General features: G+C 35.3%; 1 protein-coding gene across 1 annotated transcript in view; it reads left to right on the plus strand.

The window, feature by feature from the left end:
- CNTN5 (contactin 5) overlaps positions 1-19785 on the plus strand; it is a 1016132-nt gene that overhangs the window by 574881 nt on the left and 421466 nt on the right. The window contains exon 8 of the mRNA XM_029915651.1: positions 6900-6995. Within this exon, the coding sequence (XP_029771511.1) occupies positions 6900-6995 (96 nt within the window). The remainder of the gene's footprint in view (positions 1-6899; positions 6996-19785) is intronic.

Raw genomic sequence — 19785 nt, forward strand, 5'->3', positions numbered from 1 at the left:
GTATTCATTAGGGCACAGTGAAAGTGGCTAATGAAACTGGAATTCACAGGGGAGGGCACAGTGAAGGAGCAGAAATTCAAGCAAAGAAAGTTGTTTTCAGAAGAAAAGTGTGAACAACTCCATTAAATACTTATTGTAGGTCAAGTAGATGAGAAATTGATCAATAAATTTAACAATGTGAAGATCATTGGCTTCCTTCATGATAGCATTTGGTCAGTGGTAGGAAGATAGCCAGATTAGGGAAACTTTTGAGAGAATGGAAGTTGTTTGCAGTGCTTATTTGTTTGTTTGTTTGTTTGTTTGTTTTAAGGGGTTTGGGGGAATTGACTGGTATTTGGAAGGAAATTAGGTCAAAGAGGTATTTTTTTCTTCCTCTTTTTCTTATAAACTGTGGAGATATACCAATATTTTGAATGTTATTGATGAAGCAATAGGGAGAGGTGGGTCTCTGATTGGATCAAAGACAGTTCATTTATAATAAGATAATCAGAAACAGTGTAGATATAGATAAGTTGACAGCTAATGTGGTGATGATACAGATTGACTTCCCTGAGAAACAGCCTCCATGAAAGGAGTTTAGTGTGAATGATGCTTATTAAAAAAGTGCCCTTTTAATTCTCCTACTGGGAGGGAGGAGGTAGGAGCAGGTGTGAGAAGAATAATTGGAGCTGTGATAGACATTTAACAGTAATCCCAGCTGACACCAAGGAGGATATTTAAAGCTAGAATGACTTTTCTGGGTTGCCTGGAGTTACACCAAGGTAGACAGGTCATTATATTTTACAAACTGAACAGTTTTTGGCTGTGTGCTACCCAAGAAGGGGATATAATAACCTTGGTTGAACTGATTCTCTGTAGCAAAGGCAGTCCAGAAAAGTGCTAAGAGCTCATAGCCATCAGTAGGACCCCCAACAGTTGGGAAAAGTCCTTTATTAAAGGGGAACCTTGACACACATTGCAGTGACCCCCATAGGAGGAATGTATATCAGTGATATTTTTAAATGTTTTATTTATTTCTGAGAGAGAGAGAGAGAGAGAGAGAGAGAGAGAGAGGAGAGAGAGAGAGAGAAGGGTAAGGGCGGAGAGAAGAGGGAGACACAATCCAAAACAGGCACCAGGCTCTGAGCTGCCAGCACAGAGCCCGACAAGGATCTCAAGACTGAACCATGACATCATGACCAGACTGAAGTTAGGGACTTAAATGACTGAGCCACCCAGGTGCCCCATCAGTGATTTTTAAAATTTTTTAAATTTTAATGTTTATTTATTTTTTAGAGAGAAAGAGAGAGAGTGGGGAGGGGCAAAGAGAGAGGGAGACACAGAATCTGAAGCAGGCTCCAGGCTCTGAGTGGTCAGTACAGAGCCTGATGCAGGGTTCAAACCCACAAACCATGAGATCATGACCTGAGCTGAAGATGGATGCTTAACTTAATGAACCAACCACACACCACTACCAATGATATTTTTATTACTTTTGTTTTCTTCAGGAAGTAGGAAAGAAGAAGTGGGAGAAAGGGCAGGAGATTGTTTTAAAAGAGAGATGTAAAACTGTTGTCTAGAGGAGAAAGAGTGAACTCCATAAATGTATTGGGTTTAGGTGGCCCAAAGGTCCTAAGTTTGGGTAAGATGGACGAATTTAGAGCAAAACTAGTCATCATCGTTGATGTTCTTTTTCATTCGCATTCCCTTGCCAAGAGAACAATAGGTAAATAGTTTTATTTGACTTAGGTTAAAGTTGTGCTAGAGGAATAAATAAGAGAGAGAGAGAGGAGTCATGGTTTTAGGTAAGGAAGTATTAATTCTATATAATATAAAATGGCTGAAGAGAATAGTTAGCCCCAAAGCTTTGGAGACAGCCAAAAGATATATGAAATTTAGGAATATTAAATGACTTGTTGGCTTTAGTAAATGAGACCTTTCCCCTATATCGATGGGTCTATAATACTCAAAATCTATACTTACTATTGATGATGATGATGAGTTACATTTCGATGCTCAGCCCTATAATTGCTTGATAAATATAATGAATTAAAACTGATCTGAATTTTAAAAACCAATATTAACTTAGAAGTAAGCAAATAATCATTATTATTTCTTAATTATAGAGAACAAACTGATGGTTACCAGAAGGAAGAAGGGTAGTTGGGTGAAAAAGTAAAAGAGATTGAGTACATTATGTTGAATGCTGAGTAATGTGTAGAATTGTTAAGTCATTCTATTGTACACCTAAAACTAATGTAACACATGTTCATTATAATTGAATTAATTTTTAAGTAAGAAAAAAGCATGATTTAAGTGGGAAAATAAAGAATTATTTATATATTTCCTTACCCGGAGTGTAGAAAGTTAAGTCACATGTATAGAACCTGTACCAGGATTTATACACTATCATCACAATTGTCAAACAAATTTATATGCAACTTTTGCTTTTGAGATTATTTCACTGTATGTATTATTTATAGTAGAAGTAGCTTTTTGTAAGCTACATCAAGATATCAAAGAAAAGACCTAAGATCAAAAACATTTTTATCACACTCTTTGGATAATTAATCTTTTTATGAAAGCAATTACAATTTACTGTTTTACTTGTAATGCTGTTAAAATTGTCTCTTTCAAGGCAGACGTACACTGGTGTACTTTGGTTTCCTTTTAATTAGTGAAACCTTTGGTTAGTGAAAATGGCAAGCCACAGCAAGAGATTAGTCATCGGACCTGTTATATATAAAAAGGGAAAATGGGAATGAAGAAAGTTTCATTGTAGCTGTAGTGATCTCATGTAGATTTACCTCACCATATCTCTAGCGGTATTTTAATTCAATTCTTATTTTCATGTAATAAATAGGAGTGTATTTTTTGAGATACCTCTAATTAGCTCAACTGATATATTCAAAAAATATTAAATAACTTTTAAAAGGTGATATGATGTCATATTCATGGACTTACAATTATTTTAAAGAATTGTAGGTTACCTCATGTGGTGTAATAGGTAAATATTTAAAGAAATAATCACATCGATTAAAACGTTCTAAATTAAGAGTATTGGAATAACTCTAGATTAGAAATATGCTAGTTCCAAAAATGAATTTGTCATATTAAAGACTCAGATACTGGCCGTGAGTTTTTATTTCTGTTATTTAACATTGGAGAATGCCAATGTCCCCTGATCAATAAGTGGGGATAATAAGCCTTTGCCTTCTGCGTTTACATATTGGGCTTAAGAGCTCACATTTGTCAATAAGAACACCACAAAGATTCATGTTTCTATGGCTTTCAGTCAGGGTACCAATCAACAACCAAATTTTTATTTTAGAAACTATTATTAACAATCATGTTTGTTGTAGAGTGTCTTAGGAAAGATTTTACATGCAGACAAATGGATAGAAATGCTAATTTAATTCTTGCTCAAAATAAATGTAAGAATTACTTTTCCATTCTTCACTAGTTTTTTTTATCTATAGGTCTTTAATTTGTCAGAAAATAACTTTTCATAAGAGATCTTTATGCGGATTATTTCTAAAGTCCTGAAATCAACTTGGTCTAACTTCCAAATATTGAATTGGTTTTGTGCTAATACATTGTTTTAAACTATGATGTTGATTTTGACTTGCCATCTCACTACCTATTAACCTTACAACCATAGACAGGTTTTTATTTGCTCTTCACATATGTTTAGTATTTAATCTACAAGATGCCTAGCATAGCATATGTATGCTTGTATCTAGTGTGATTATTATTCATCTATTTTTGTTTCCCATTTTTTATTGTTTTAGAATGTCAAAAATAGTTTCTGAATGTGGTGCAACCAATTTGTATTGCAGGATATTTGTATGAGACACAAAAATTTGACAATGATCTTAATAATCCTAATGAAAACAGAAACAACAGTAACAACAAAAAATAAAAGTGTTGAAAGAAGACTTCAATATATACAACAACTTTGCAAGTGAGGCAGCAAATATTAGAAAATCTGTCAGTCGTTTTATAGAAGTCACAGAAGTTAAAGCCATGAGAAATCTCAGAAAGAGTACCTATTTTAGTTTTTCAATTTTACATAAGAATCTAATACCAAATGTTAGTAATTAATAAAACTCAGGTCTGACTTCTGAAGTGTTTTACCTGTTTCAATAGTTTTCGTTTTTGTAAAATTTAAACTTAATTTCTGAAGTTTAGAACTCATAACCAAGTATCTGTTTTTCACAACACCTTTAAGGTCAGAGAATGAATTGATAATGCCTGGGATATTGACAGTCTAAAACTTACTAACACCACCTACAGGACCAAGTGCAATTTAAATAAGCACTAGACTCCCATTACTTCTTCCAAACACACAACTCCCATACACTAAACATTGTCACTTACTCAGAACGGATTTAAGACTAGGAAATTAAAGTCCAGAGACAGATAAACCTCCACATTTTATTCTAGTTGTATATGACTTATACTGTTGCCTTGATATTTTTCCCTCATTTCTCCTAATTACTAACCAATCTACTGTATGAAATATAAGAGCATAAGATCAGCGTCCAGAACCTCTTGTGCACTTTCCTTCTCACCAATTCCTGACTACCTTTTTCTCTTCAACTCTTCAAATATTAATTCAGTTTTCTTTTTTTAAATGTTTTTTATTTATTTTTGAGAGACAGAGAGAGACAGTGCAAGCAGAGGAGTGTCAGAGAGAGGGAGACACAGAATCTGAAGCATGCTCCAGGCTCTAAGCTAGCTTAGAGCCTGATGCGGGGCTTGAATCCATGAACTGTGAGATCATGACCTGAGCAAAGCTGGACACAACCGACTGAGCCACCCAGGCTCTTCTTAATTCACTTTTCTATGCAATGGTTTTTTTAAATGTGTGTGTGTGTGTGTGTGTGTGTGTGTGTGTGTGTTTGCATGTCTTCTCAGACATGCAAATTTGCAACCCTTCCTAATTTGTTTGCAAATTTGCTCAGCCCACTATACCACCCAGTGTGATCTTTATAAAGTTTTTCAGGAGAAATCCCTTTTAGATCTTACTATCTGTTAACATTATACATTTAGAATTCTTTTCTATTAAAATTTTTCTTTTAACTACAACAGGTTGATGTGAAATGCCATAATAAACATGACATAAACTTGTAGTAATATATTGGAAGTTACATATGTGTTTCGTAAATCGTTTAAGAAATTCAGTTATAATACATTAATATTCAAATAGCTTTTCAGAGTTTACAAATTCAAAGAGGATGAAAAAAGGGAAGTAAAAACATATAATCTCTAAAGAGATATAGCCTTAATGCAACTACTGCCTCATGGTGTGTTCCTGTGCTATGTGTTTAATAGTAGAGTCAAAGAGAATCAAACTAGAAACCTTGTCATTATTATTTTTATATTAAAATTATCTATTGGGAAAAAGATAGCTTTTATCCTTAAGAATCAATGCATATGAGGTTAAAGCCATGAGTCACATATATTTGAAAATGAGTGAACTTGATTTTTATCAGAAGTTAATGTGTATGTTTTCAAACCACCACCACCACTATAAAAAAACATAGAATTAGACAACTCCTTCTTTGTTATCTATACAATTTGTGAAATGCCTACCTATTTACAACAAAACAGATTTATGTGTAAACTCCTAAAACTTCCATCATCAATAATGAATACTTCCCTATTTATTTGCCATTATGCACTTACTATTTATTAGTTCTTCCTAATTTTAAATGTATTTAAGAAGGATCCCTCTTAGCATATTAAAGTTAGTGATTTATCTCCTTTATATAATTTCAGTATATTTTTTTCCTGCTTACTCTCACATTCATCAGGTTAACAAACATTAAATTTGAAAGTCTACATGGATTACTATGAAACATACTATTGTAACATGAAGTAATGAAAAGTTTCAAAAAATCTCTTTAACAATTGGTGAATAATGGAAGGAAAGGCAGAACATTTTCAAGAAGCATTTTTCACCATGAGAACATATTTTATAGACTGGGAATTTTGGGACAATGTTTATTTATTAAAATAGTGTACTCCTACAGTTTCTAGGAAACTATTTTAAAAAGCACATTGTTGATCAACCTAGCTCAAGAAAGGGGAAAGGGCCATATATACTGAGTTTTGAATAGATTGATAAACAATAATAGAAATACAAATAATACGTATTCTTTGTCAGGCCACTTTGTTTTTTAAAAAGTATTTTCAAATAGTGCAAATACAACATAATTTAAGGAAAGACAGTTGAACCCTAATCAATGCTATAATCCTTCATACTTATAGTTGAGTATTTTGATAACTACACTATTCCCAGAGTAATCAAAATGGATGAGTATAATTAATTTGCACAAGCCATTCCAGGCTTCTATAAAATGAAGATAGCAGGACTTTTTCACTCATATTTAGAGAAAAAGAATACTTTATATCCTCATTATATTCTGCTAGAGCACACAAGTCTCCCTAATTTGGAAAATTCATGCTTGGTTTTACATGCCATTCCTAGCATTGCATACGGAGGCAGCAGTGTGGACACCAGGCACCCCTAACCACTTCTATTTTCCTTCTCACTATGCATGAATGGGTTTTATTAACAGTAGAAAAATCAATATGTAGGAAGTATTATAAAGAAATAAAAGGACTATTTAGTGGGTTATAAATGCATTGTCTATTTTCTTCCTACACTGGCAACTTGTATGCATCCTCAGTAGAAAGAAAGAGCGTGCAGTACCTATAATCTGAAAATTGTGGCATTTAAAATTGGATGGTATGGATTTATTTTTAAGGCCCTCCTACCACTGCTTAACAAACAAAAATAAACCTTGTCTGGATAATGACAGAAAAGTAGGCACAAGTTATAAAAGTAGTAATTCCTTACTTTTTCCCCCCCTTTTTAAGCCTTGCATCTAAATGCTGTGTTATATTGACAGATCTGGGAAATTTTAGTGGCCGGACAAGAAGTGCAGTCTCTGTGAGGGAAGGCCAGGGGGTTGTTCTGATGTGCTCTCCTCCGCCTCATTCACCAGGTACAGTAGGATCCCATTCTATATTGCTGCTGCTTTTTTTTTTTTTTTTTTTTTTTTTTACTATATGCTCATTCTTTTAGGTAGTGTATTAAGTAGGAAACATTCTAGGTGGAAATGTGCATGTTTTTCTGGTAATGTATCAGAGTACTAGCTAAATAATTAAAGATAATATACTCTAAATACTACTGGACAGAAGACTCTCTCCTATGATAAGATTGTTATATTGCCATTCTAACTGTTAATTGTTGTGGCTATGTCTGCCTGCGCTGGGATTGTGAGGAGTGACTGACTATGTACTCTCAAGTTTGTGGAGGGAAGGGAGATATAGATAATGTAAATCTCCAAGGAATTTCTGAATGCTGAAGGCAGGGTCTCACAGGACCCTGAAGGTTTAGCTATTGTCAAGATAAGGTTGCTTTTAGTTAAGGAAGTGTAAATGTTAAGGAATTAATAGAGTCATACACTTTGGGGGGAGTTACATGCTGCTAGTCTTTGACACCTATCAATAGGCCATAGACTGAATGGGAATTTAATTTAAACCACATTTTTTCTGACTTGTTTCTTTCATCATTAATAATTGATTAAATAAATAAAAATGTGATATCTGATTGAGATCAGTAAGAGTAACACCAGATGGTTGCTATTTATATGTGTCATAAGAAATATTAGACTGGTGAGTAGGCTGGCCCAGTTGGTGGAGCATGCAATTCTTGATCTCCTTGGAGTCGTGAGTTTGAGCCTCATGTTGAGTGTAGAGATTACTTAATTTTTTAATTAAAAAAAAGAAATATCAGGTTTATTGTATAATTTAATATGATACAAGAGGTTGTATTCAACTAGATACTCATTTTGGGTGTTATGTCAAATGATCCACTCAAATATCAGCACCACAGAGTTTTAGGGGATACCTGCATGGCTCAAAACAGCAGGAGTAACTCAGCCTCCAGGCCAATGCCTAACACTTGTCACATGGGTAGTTGTCTCCTGATCAGCCAAATCCTATCTATCTTGATTTTCTTTGTGAAGCATTTCTTTTATATTCTTGCTCCAATTGAAACTTCCATATCCCCTGAAGACACAGCTTCTCCTGCAGCCCTTTAAAGTTATGGCTGTTTATTCTCCCGAATTGTATCTGCCATTCAAAGTAAGATTGGAGCAGATACCCTCCCTTCTCCTTATACCCATTCCCCCTTCCTACCCCTTTACAAATCTTCAGTTTTGAATTTCAAGCCACCAGACTACACTTTCTTGCTGCAGTCATTTACACCCTCCCAGCTCATTATCTTCATTTCCTGAAGAATTTACCTCCTGGGTCACTGTCAATTTCTTTAATACTACTCCAGTCTTAATATTTGATAATTTCAACAGAGGTCTTACAACATCCTGTCCTCTTTATTTCTTTTATTGCTCCAGTGGAATGCTCTTATTTTGCAATCAACCTCAGCCATTTGATATGTTATTTCCAACACTGCAATCTCTCAATTACCACACTTCTATTTTTTGCCTAGCATCTACTACCTCCTGCTCACTCCTTCCATTACCCTGATTCCAGGAATCCTTTAACCTCATTGAAATATACAAATAATTGATCCTAGCTCTTTTTCATCCAACTTTCCCTCCTTTGATTCTCACTTTTCTCCTTATCATCTTCTCGCATAGTGCCTCAGTTTTCCCATCCCCTTTATGCTTCATCACACTGGCTTGACATTTTGCAAAACCTTAATCTTGATGTAGATTCAATGACTGCAAAGGAAAAGAGACAGAGAGTTATGCAGACTGGTCTGAGTTTAAAAACCAAATGATGAATATCAAGTACACTTTACTGCTTAAAAAAAAACTTAACTTCTCTTACTGTAATTCTATGAAAACTTTGGTGTCTCTCCCATCCTTCAGTTTTTCTGCCATCCCTACTTTCAGCTAATAATCTTGCAACCTACTTTACTGTGAAAAGGAAAGCAATTATGGGATAACTTACACAGCCTTCACCACCAAATCAGACACTCATTAGCATCTGTACTGATACATTCTAATTTCCCTTTATTTAATAGAGATGCATTGTTGTGTTTCTACTGTCAATCCCTTAACTTGTGCACTGTATGTAGTTCATCCTTTTTCTGTCTACTTTAAGAAATCACTTAGTGATTATTCCCTCTCTTTTCTGCATCTTCACCAGACATTGTTAGTCTCTTCTGGATCATTCCTAACATAATGCAGCTATACTGCCCTTTTCTCCACCTGAAAACAAAACAAAGCAAAGGTCTCTTGACTTATGTCATCTTTCACCTACTACCTCATTTTTCTAGTTCTTTTCATAGCAAAATTCTTCAAACTCTTTGTCTATCATACTTAATTCCACTCCTTCAATTCTCTCTCTCTCTCTCTCCATATATATATGTAGAGAGAGAATATATATATATATAGAGAGAGAGAAAGATATATATAGATATAGATATAGATATATATAGATATATATATATATATATATGTCTTTTTAGTAGATGTATTGAAGTACAACTTATACTCCAGGAAATTCACTCATTTTAAGTGTACGGTTCACTGAGTTTTAGAAAATTTATATTTAATGTTGTATTTATTTTTGAGAGAGAGAGAAAGCACGAGAAAAGGAGGGGCAAACAGAGAGAGAGGGAGACACAGAATCAGAAGCAGGCTCCAGGCTTTGAGCTGTCAGCATGGGACCTGATGCGGGGCTTGAACCCATGAACTTTGAGATTATGACCTAATCCAAAATTGGACACCGAACCAGCTGAGCTACTCAGGTGCCTCAAGTCTAAGTAAATTTATTTTGTTGTTCTGTCATTACCAAAATCTAGTGTTAGAACACTTCCATCATTTCACAAAGGCATTCCCATCTAATTTTTCATGCAAGCATTGATGTACTTTTTTTTAGAAATGTCTTTTTAACTGCATCATACAATGTGAAGTCTGTGTGTGAGAGAGAGAGAAAGAGAGTGCATGTTTGGTTTCTTTTAATTAGTTTAATGTTCATGCATATTGTGTCATGGATCAGTAGTTTGTTACTGTATTTTGCGGAAGAGTATGTCATTGTATAAATACACCCCATTCTGTCTATCCATTACTCAGTCGGTGGGCACTTGGATTATTTTCAGTCCTCAAGTTGTTGATCACTCCATTTTCCATAAAATGCTTTCTTGCTTAGCTCTTAAATACTGACACCTACCATATATATATCTCCAACCAAGATTTTGGCTTGTATATCCATCTGCCTATTTGGCATTTCCAATCAGAACGGCTAATAGGCATGTCAAGCCTAACCATGTCTAAAAGTGAACTCCTGGTAATATCTTTCCCAAATCTACTCCACCTGCAGCCTTTTCCACTTCTGTCAAAGACAATTCCATCTCTCACTATCTATCAGGCCTTAGTCACTCAAAACTTTCTCCAAAATCTGACCTTTTCTCATACCGTCTACTGTACGTTTCTAGAATGAACCACCATCATCCTCTACTAAGATTATCTGTAATAGCCTTTTAACTAATCTCCCTTGTTTTTTAGTTTATCTTTTTTTGAAACTATTCTTAGCATTATAGCCAGAGTAATTCTTTTTTTAATAGTTTATTGTCAAATTGATTTCCATATAATGCCCAGTGCTCTTCCCCACAAGTGCCCTCCTCCATTACCACCACTTCCCCTCCCCCTCCCCCTCCCCCTTCAACTCTCGGTTCGTTTTCAATATTCAATAGTCTTTCAGGTTTTGCGTCCCTCTCTCTCCCCAGCTCTCTTTCCCCCTTCCCCTCCCCATGGTCCTCCATTAGGTTTCTCCTGTTCTCCTGTTAAACCTATGAGTGCAAACATATGGTATCTGTCCTTCTCTGCCTGACTTGTTTTGCTTAGCATGACACCCTCAAGGTCCATCTACTTTGCTACAAATGGCCATATTTCATTCTTTCTCATTGCCATGGAATACTCCATTGTGTGTGTGTGTGTGTGTGTGTGTGTGTGTGTATATATATATATATACATAACCACATCTTCTTGGTCCATTCATCAGGTGATGGATATTTAGGCTCTTTCCATGATTTGGCTATTGTTAACAGTGCTGCTATGAATATTGGGGTATTTATGCAACATGCAGGAGCAGAGTAATTCTTTAAAACTAAGTTGTATCATGTCCCTCCCCAATTCTGCATGATCCTCTCCAAAAACTCCTCATCTACTAAGGACTAAATTGAATTACCCCAAAATTCATATGTTGTGTGATGGTATTCTGAGATGAGGCCTTTGGGAGGTGTTTAGTTTTAGATAAGGTCATGAGGGCAGGGCCCTCAGGATAGGATTAGTGTCCTTAAAAGCAGAGAAACTAGAGAACTTGCTCTTTCTCTCTCCCTCATGTAAGAATATACTACAAAGACTGTATATACAAGTCAGAAAGAGACCTCTCACCAGAAACCAACTATGCTGACACACTAAACTCAGATGTCCAATCTCCGGTACTGTGGGAAAATAAATTTCTGTTGTTTAATACCAGTCTATGGTATTCAGTTATGACACCCTATGCAAACCATAAACCATCCCATTCAGAATCAAAATGAAAGTCCTCATAGTGCTTGGAAACTTCTCACCATGCAGTGACAAAACTTTTTTAATCATTTACCTTTTTTCTCATAATGATGATGTGAATGAACATAATTATAGAGTAGATAAATAAAATGTGATTCTCATCATTAATAAGGAATAGAATGTGATATTTTGCACTTTTGCTAATAAAATAAACCAAAAGCTAAAGAATTAGAGTTAGCAATGGAGAGAATAATCATATTGAGAAATTGTGATTAAATTCTAGTGCCTTGCTTGGTCAAGAAAAAGGAGAACTCTGAAAATGTTTTAGGAAAGTAAAATAAAAAATTCTTGCCTAAGAGGCAAGGTAAGTGTAGAAAGTATGAGCCAGGGATATTTGGTGAAGAGATCTTTATTTTCTGTCCTTGCTCTAACACCTATTAGCTATGACCTCAACAACTACCTTGGTTTTGGCAAATGAGATCATATATTGTGAAATGAGTACATAAACTGATACATACCAGAAATCATAGAACGAAATTTCTGTCTAATCCAAATAGTCATGTAGACCATTATAGCATACATATTAAACTGACACTTAATTCTAGTTTTTTCTTCAGTCTTCTTTTACAATCTGCTTTCAATCCATAATTAACTAATTATTTTATCAGAATTTTATTTTTTATTTCAAGTTTGTATTTAAATTCCAGTTAGTTAACATGTAGTATGATATTAGTTTCAGGAGTAAACTACAGTTATTCATCAGTTATATATAACACCTAGTGTCTATCATGACGAGTGTTCTTCTTAATACCCATCAACCATTTAGCTCATTCCCCCTGGCCACTCCCTCCAGAAACCTTCAGTTTGTTCTCTGTAAATACGAGTCAATTTCTTGACTTGCCTCTCTATCTTTCTGGTTTGTTTCTTAAATAAATTCCACATGTAGGTGAAATCATATGGTATTGATCTTTCTCTGATTGCCTTATTTTACTTAGCATAATCCAGTCTAGCTCCATCCATGTTTTTATAAATGGCAAGATTTTGTTCTTTTTGATGTCTGAGTAATATACCATTGTAAATATTACCACATCTTTATCCATTCATTAGTCAATGGACATTTGGGCTTTTTCCATAATTTGGTTATTGTTGATAATACTGCCATAAACATCTGGATGCATGTATCCCTTTGAATCAGTTTTTCTGTATTTTGGGGGTAAATACTGAGTAGTGCAATTGCTGGATCATATGGTCATTCTATTTTTAACTTTTTGAAGAGCCTCTATACTGTGTACCATAGTGGCTGCCTCAGTTTACATTCCCAGCCACAGTCTAAGAGGGTTCCCCTTTCTCCACATCCTTGCCAACACCTGTAATTTTTTATGTTGTTAAATTTAGTCATTCTGACAGGTGTGATGTGATATCTCATTGTAGTTTTTATTTGTATTTTCCTGATGGTGATGAGTGATGTTGAGTATCTTTTCATGTGTCTTGTAGCTTTCTGTGTGTCTTCTTTGGAATACACAAGTCTACTCAAGTCTTCTCTCCATTTTTCAACTAGATTATTTGTTTTCTGGGTAATGAATTTGATAAGTTCTTTATAGATTTTGGAAACTAACACTTCATCATTTATGTCATTTGCAAATATTTTTCCCATTCTGAAGGTGCATTTGAGTTTTGTTAATTTTTTCCTTCACTGTGCAGAAGCTTTGTATTTCGATGAAGTCCCAATAGTTCATTTTTCTTTTGTTTCTTTTGCCTCCGGAGATGTACGTAGTTAGAATTTGCTACAACCCATGTCAAAGAGGTTACTGCCTATGTTCTCTAGAGTTTTGATGGTTTCCTGTCTCATGTTTAGGTCTTTCATCCTAAATGTGTGTGTGTATGACTTTATTTTGAATTTATTTTTTGTATGATTTTAAAAAGTGGTTGAGTTTCATTATTTTGCATGTTGCTCTCCAATTTTGGCAGCATCATTTGTTGAAGAGACTGTCTTTTTCCCATTGGGTATTCTTTCTTGCTTTGTCAAAGATTAGTTAACCATATAGTTGTGGGCTCATTTCTGGATTTTCTTTTCTGTTCTATTGATCTGTGTGTTTATTTTTCTATGGGTATGATTCCGTCTTGATCACTACCCCTTTTTAATATAAATTGAAGTCCATAATTGTGATGCTTCCAGCTTTGCATTTCTATTTCAAGATTGTTTTGGCTATTCTGAGTCTTCTGTGGTCCTATACAAATTATAGGATTGTTCTGTATCTGAGAAAAATGCTGGTGTTATTTTGATAGGGATCGCATTAAATGTATAGATTGCTTTGGATAGCTTAGACATTTTAACAATATTAAGTGGTCTAATTCATGACTATGGGATGTTTTTCCATTTCTTTGTGTCCTCTTCAATTTCTTTAATCAGTGTTCTATAATTTTCAGAGTACAGATCTTTTTTGGTTAAGTTTATTCCTAGGTATCATATGGATTTTGGTGCAATTGTAACTGTGATCAATTACTCGATTTCTCTTTCTCCTGCTTCGTTATTGGTATGTAGAACTATAATAGGTTTCTGTGCTTTGATTTGTATCCTGTGACTTTACTGAATTTATGTATCAGTTCTGGCAATATTTTGGTAAAATCCTTGGTGTTTTCTACATAGAATATTATGTCATCAGTAATAATTAAATTTTGACTTCTTTCTTGCGGATTTGGATGCCTTTCATTTCTTTTTGTTGTCTGATCGCTGAGGCTAAGACTTCTAGTACTATGTTAAATAACAATGATGAGAGTGTACATCCTTGTTTTGTTCTTGATCTTAAAGGAAAAGCTCTGTTTTTTCCCATTAAGGATAGTAGTGGTGTTTTTTTTTTAATATATGTGGCATATACGATGTTGGGATGTGTTCCCTCTAACCTGACTTTGTTGGCTGTGTTGTCAAAAATGGATGCTGTCCTTTGCCAAATGACTTTTCTGTTCTATTGAAAGGATCATAGGTTCTCATCCTTTTATTGCATTTGGTTTGAATGGTGGCAATTGATCCTATTAATGTACTGTTGGATTTTATTTGCTAATATTTTACTGAGAATTCTGTATCCATATTCATCAGAAACATTTGCCTATAATTCTGTATTTTCTGTAGGGTCTTTGTCTGGTTTGGGGATCAAGATACTCCTGGACTCATAGAATGAGTTCAGAATTTTCTTTCTGATTCTATTTTTTGGAGTAGTTTGAGAAGAATAGGTATTAACTCCTCTTTAAAAAAACAATAGCAAAATCATGGAAAGAGCCTAAATATCCATCACCTGATGAATGGATCAAGAAGATGTGGTTTGTATATATATATATATATATATATATATATATATATATATATATACACACACACACAAACACACACACACACACACACACACACACAATGGAGTATTCCATGGCAATGAGAAAGAATGAAATATGGCCATTTGTAGCAAAGTGGATGGACCTTGAGGGTGTCATACTAAGCACAGTAAGTCAGGTGGAAAAGGACAGATATCATATGTTTGCACTCATAGGTCTAACAGGAGAACAGGAGAAACCTAATGGAGGACCATGGGAAGGAGAAGGGGGAAAGAGAGTTGGAGAGAGAGAGGGACACAAAACCTGAAAGACTATTGAATACTGAAAACTAAACGAGGGTTGAAGGGGGAGGGGGAGGGGGAAACTAACTGAGGGTTGAAAGGGGAGGGGAAGGGGGAAGGGGAGTGGTGGTAATGGAGGAGGGCACTTGTGAGGAAGAACACTGGGTGTTGTATGGAAACCAATTTGACAATAAATTATTTAAAAAAATAAAAAATAAATGTTTGGTAGAATTATCCTGGGAAGCCATCCGGCCTGGTTTTGGGGAGAGTTTTGATTACTGATTCAATTTCTTTGCCAGTTATGGGCCTGTTCAAATTTTCTATTTATTCCTGTTTCAGTTTTAGTAGTTTGTATTTTTCTAGGAATTTATCCATTTTTTCCTGATTGCCCATTTTTACGTATATAACTTTTCATGATATTCTCTTATAATTGTATTTATGTGGTGTGGGTTGTCATCTCTGTCAGTCATGATTTTATTTATTTAATCAATAAATTATTTTACTTAATTTATCTTTTCTTTTTGGTAAGTCTGGCTAAGGTTTTATAATTTTTAATAATTCTTTCAAAGAACCAGCTCCTAATTTCATTGATCTGCTCTACTGTTTTTATTCATTTTTTGTTTCTATATCACTTACTTCTGCTCTAATATTTATTATTTCTCTTCTTCTGTTGACCTTAGACTTCATTTGTTGCTGTTGTTGTTGTTGTTGTTTCTAGTTCCTATAGGTTTAAGTTTGGGTTGCATATTTGAGATTTTTCTTGTTTCTTGAGATAGGCCTGTATTCATATATACTTACCTCTTATGACAGCTTTTGCTGGATCCCAAAGGTTTTGGACTGTTCTGTTTCCATATTCGTGTCTGTACGTGTCTGTGTGTGTGTGTGCACACGCGCATATATATAATTTCCTGGTTGATCCATTCATTCATCATTAGGGTATTCTTTAACCTCCATGTGTTCATTGTCTTTTCTTTTTTTTTTTTTTTCTTGTGGATGACTTCAATTTTCATAGCATTGTGGTGAGAAAACATGCATGGTATGATCTCAATTTTCTATTACTTTTTAAGGCCAGTATATGATCCAATCTGGTGAATGCTCCATGTGCACTTGAAAGGATTGTGTATTCTGCTGCTTTAGGATGAAATGTTCTGAATATATTTGTTAAGTCTATCTGGTTCAGTGTGTCATTCAAAGCCATTGGTTTCCTTGTTGGTTTTCTGCATAGATGATCTGTCCATTGATGTAAGTGGGGTGATACAGGCCCCTACTATTATTGTATCAATGATTCCTTTATGTTTGTTATTAATTGTTTTGTATATTTGAGTTGGGACATAGATATTTACAATTGTTACATCTTGATGTACAGACCCCTTTATTATGATATAGTGCCCTTCTTTTCATCTCTTGTTACAGTCTTTGGTTTAAAATCTCATTTGTCTGACAAAAGTAAGGCTACTCTGACTTTCTATTAGCATGATAAATGTTTCTCCATCCCTTTTCTTTCAATCTGAAGGTGTCTTTAGGTCTAAAATGAGTCTCTTGTAGGAATCATATAGATGGATCTTGTTTTTTTAATCCATTCTTATGCCCAATGTCTTTTGATTTGAGTATTTAGTCCATTTACAATAAGAGTGATTATTGAGAGATATGAATTTAGAGCTATTGTGTTACTGGTTAAGTCATTTCTAGAGATTTTGTCTACTCATTTCTAGTCTTTGTCACTTTGGGTTTTCTTTCTCACTCAGAGAGTTCCCTTAATATTTCCTGTAGGGCTGGTTTAGAGGTCATGAACTCCTTTAGCTTTTGATTTTCTGGAAAACTCTAGCTCTCCTTCTATCCTAGAAGATAGCTTTGCTGGATAGAGTAATCCTAGCTGCATATTTTTCTCATTATCATGCTGAATATATTATACCACTTCCTTCTGGCCTGTCAAATGTCTCTGAAGTAATCCTCTGCTAGCTTTTTTGTTTTTTTCTGTCTTCTCTTACAAGTTTGGAATTATTTTTTCTCTTACAGCTTTTAGGATTTTTTATCTGTGTATTTTGCAAATTTAACAACACTATCTTGATGTTGACCTGCTTTTGTTGATTTTGATGGGAGTCCTCTGTGCTTCCTGGACTTTGGTGTCTGTTTCCCCAGATTAGGGAAGTTTTCAACTATAATCTCTTCAAATCAACTTTCTGCCACATTTTCTCTATACTTCTTCTTATGGGACTCCTATTATATGAGAATTATTATGTTTTATGGAGTCACTGAGTTTCCTAAATCTATTTTCGTGTTCCATAATTCTTCTTTCTCTTTTGTTCAGCTTTATTATTTTTCATTTTTCTAAATTCTATATCACTTATTCCTTCTTCTAATTCCTTCATTTTTATGGGCAATATGTTTGGTCAGTTTCACATCTTGGTTAAGCATTTTTTTAAATGTTGGCCTGACTAGATATTAGGTTTTTTATCTCTGCATTAAGGGATTCCCTGGCATCTTCTATTTTTTTCACAAAACCCAGTTAGTCTCCTTATGATTGTTTTATATTCTCCCTCAGGCAATTACATCTGGATTAGATTCCTAGATGTGACCTTTCCTTGTTCTTTCTTTTGGTATGAATTCCTTCATCTTGGGATTTTGTCTAGGTCTCTGTCTTCTCTGTGTTAGAAAAGCCTATTATTTTTCATGATCCTTAGTGTAATGGCTTTATGAGGAAAAGGCCATACACTTTCCAGGGTACTGTGCTTCAGGAAGAGTCTCTGGTGTATGCTTTGTGCACTCTGTTGCTGTGTTTTGCTGCTCTTTCTGTTAGGTCAGTCCTCTGCAGAGTTTCTCCTTCCCTTCATTGGTGAGAATTTGGCCTTGGCCAGTGGGCAGTGAGTTTTATCTAGATGTGCTCTGATCTGCTTACTAAAAGAAACCTGACACTATTTCCTCTATAGCTGAAGCTTTGCAGAATTCTGTGGTTAGTAGAGATGGAATGTGTGGAGGAGGTTTGTACTGGTCTTCTAGAGGAAGTGCCTACTACTCTGGTTCTCAGGAACACTTGCCCTAGAAAAGTAGCTCTTGGTGAGTTCAGTGAATGGGGCTTGATATTAGCAGTTTAGATCACCACTGTTGGCGCTGTGCTGCTCACTGAAGCCAGTTTATGCTGAAACATGGGGAAAAGAAATGGTTCCAGCCCCCCCTCCCCAATCCTGGAGAGGGGAATTCAAACCTATAGCTCTCTGGGTAGACCTTTCAGAAGAATAATCTTTCTCTTGTGATTCTCAGGCTTCTGTCAGATCCCTGCCTTCACTCTGACTGCATCTAGGCTGTCTGGCCACCTGGCAGCACAGTGCACTTGTGTTCTATTAAAGGGAGGTGGGCTAAGTTTTAAAATTTCAAACTTGTAGTCACCTGACCTGGTAGGAACCTGTGCTGGTCCTCTGGGGAGGGTCTCACCACGATGGGACCAATGTTGATTTGCTCCACAAAGGAAGTTGTACCGAAGCTCAAGGGAATGGATTTGACAATAAAGTGCAACAAAGAGCCAGTGTCCAGGTTAGTCTCCTCCAGCAGCCATCTCTGCACCTATGTTAAGGGGAAAAAGATAGTAGCACCAGTCTGCTCTTTTGTCCTCACAGAGGCAATACCACCTCACCCAGACCCGTTCCAAGAAGGGGAAACCATCTCTCCCAGTGAGTCTCAGGGGATCCTCAGGTCTCACCATCAACTACTGGGTTGTTTGCCCTCCTTCTCCATAGGAGCACTGTAGCACCTACTGGTCTCCACACCAGCCATGCTGCAGATCTCTAAAACTCCAGTCTTTAAGCCCAGTTCATTGTGCAATCTCAGGAAAATCAGCCCCTCTCATTTTCACAGTCAATGTCATTGGGAGAGTGTTTTTCTTTTGTGATTCTCCATGAGCTCCCCTCTCTCTCTGTCTCTTCTTTCTCTGTACCAGGGCTACTGCCCCTCTGCAGCATCTTTCATCCTTTTCTTCCTCAAATCTTACCTTCTCACCTTCTACTTTCCATTATTTGGCCTCTTCTCTCCTACTAGTTGTGTATTTTGTTCCGTCAGTCTTCAGATTTATTTCTTGGGTATTCAGAATGATTTGATATTTATAGAGCTTTGTTCGAGTCAAGCCCAGGGTCCTCCTACTACTCCACCATCTTACTTCCCATCAATTTTATCAGAATGTTGTTATGTTGAAGTAAAATGTTGGATGTAAAAGTTTACTAATATTTTCCTCTACCCCTATAAGATTATATGTTCTTTAGGGTATAAAATTTAGCACACATAACAGTAGGTATTTATTAAATTCATGTTAAAGAACAAAATAAATGTGCTATTCTAATAGGAAGTTTTATAGGGCTTTAGACAGTTACTATTAGCATCCTGCTATTAATTTACTGCAACCCATGTTTATTGCAGATATTTGGGTGACCTAATTCAAATATTACTATTTCAAAGTATAGCAGCTATGATAATGCAGCAATACTACATAAAATTATAAAAGTTATATATCACAGAAGATTAAATAATATTCAGAAAAACTCCAAATCTCCATGTTCTCATGTCTGCAAACAGATGTACAATGTACATTTTTTTGTGTGAATAAAAGTAAAAGCTAGGATTGATTTTTTTTTTTGCAAAATATCTGTTTACTTCCCAGA

Source organism: Suricata suricatta, chromosome 11, assembly GCF_006229205.1.
Source record: "Suricata suricatta isolate VVHF042 chromosome 11, meerkat_22Aug2017_6uvM2_HiC, whole genome shotgun sequence".
NCBI classification, from domain to species: domain Eukaryota; kingdom Metazoa; phylum Chordata; class Mammalia; order Carnivora; family Herpestidae; genus Suricata; species Suricata suricatta.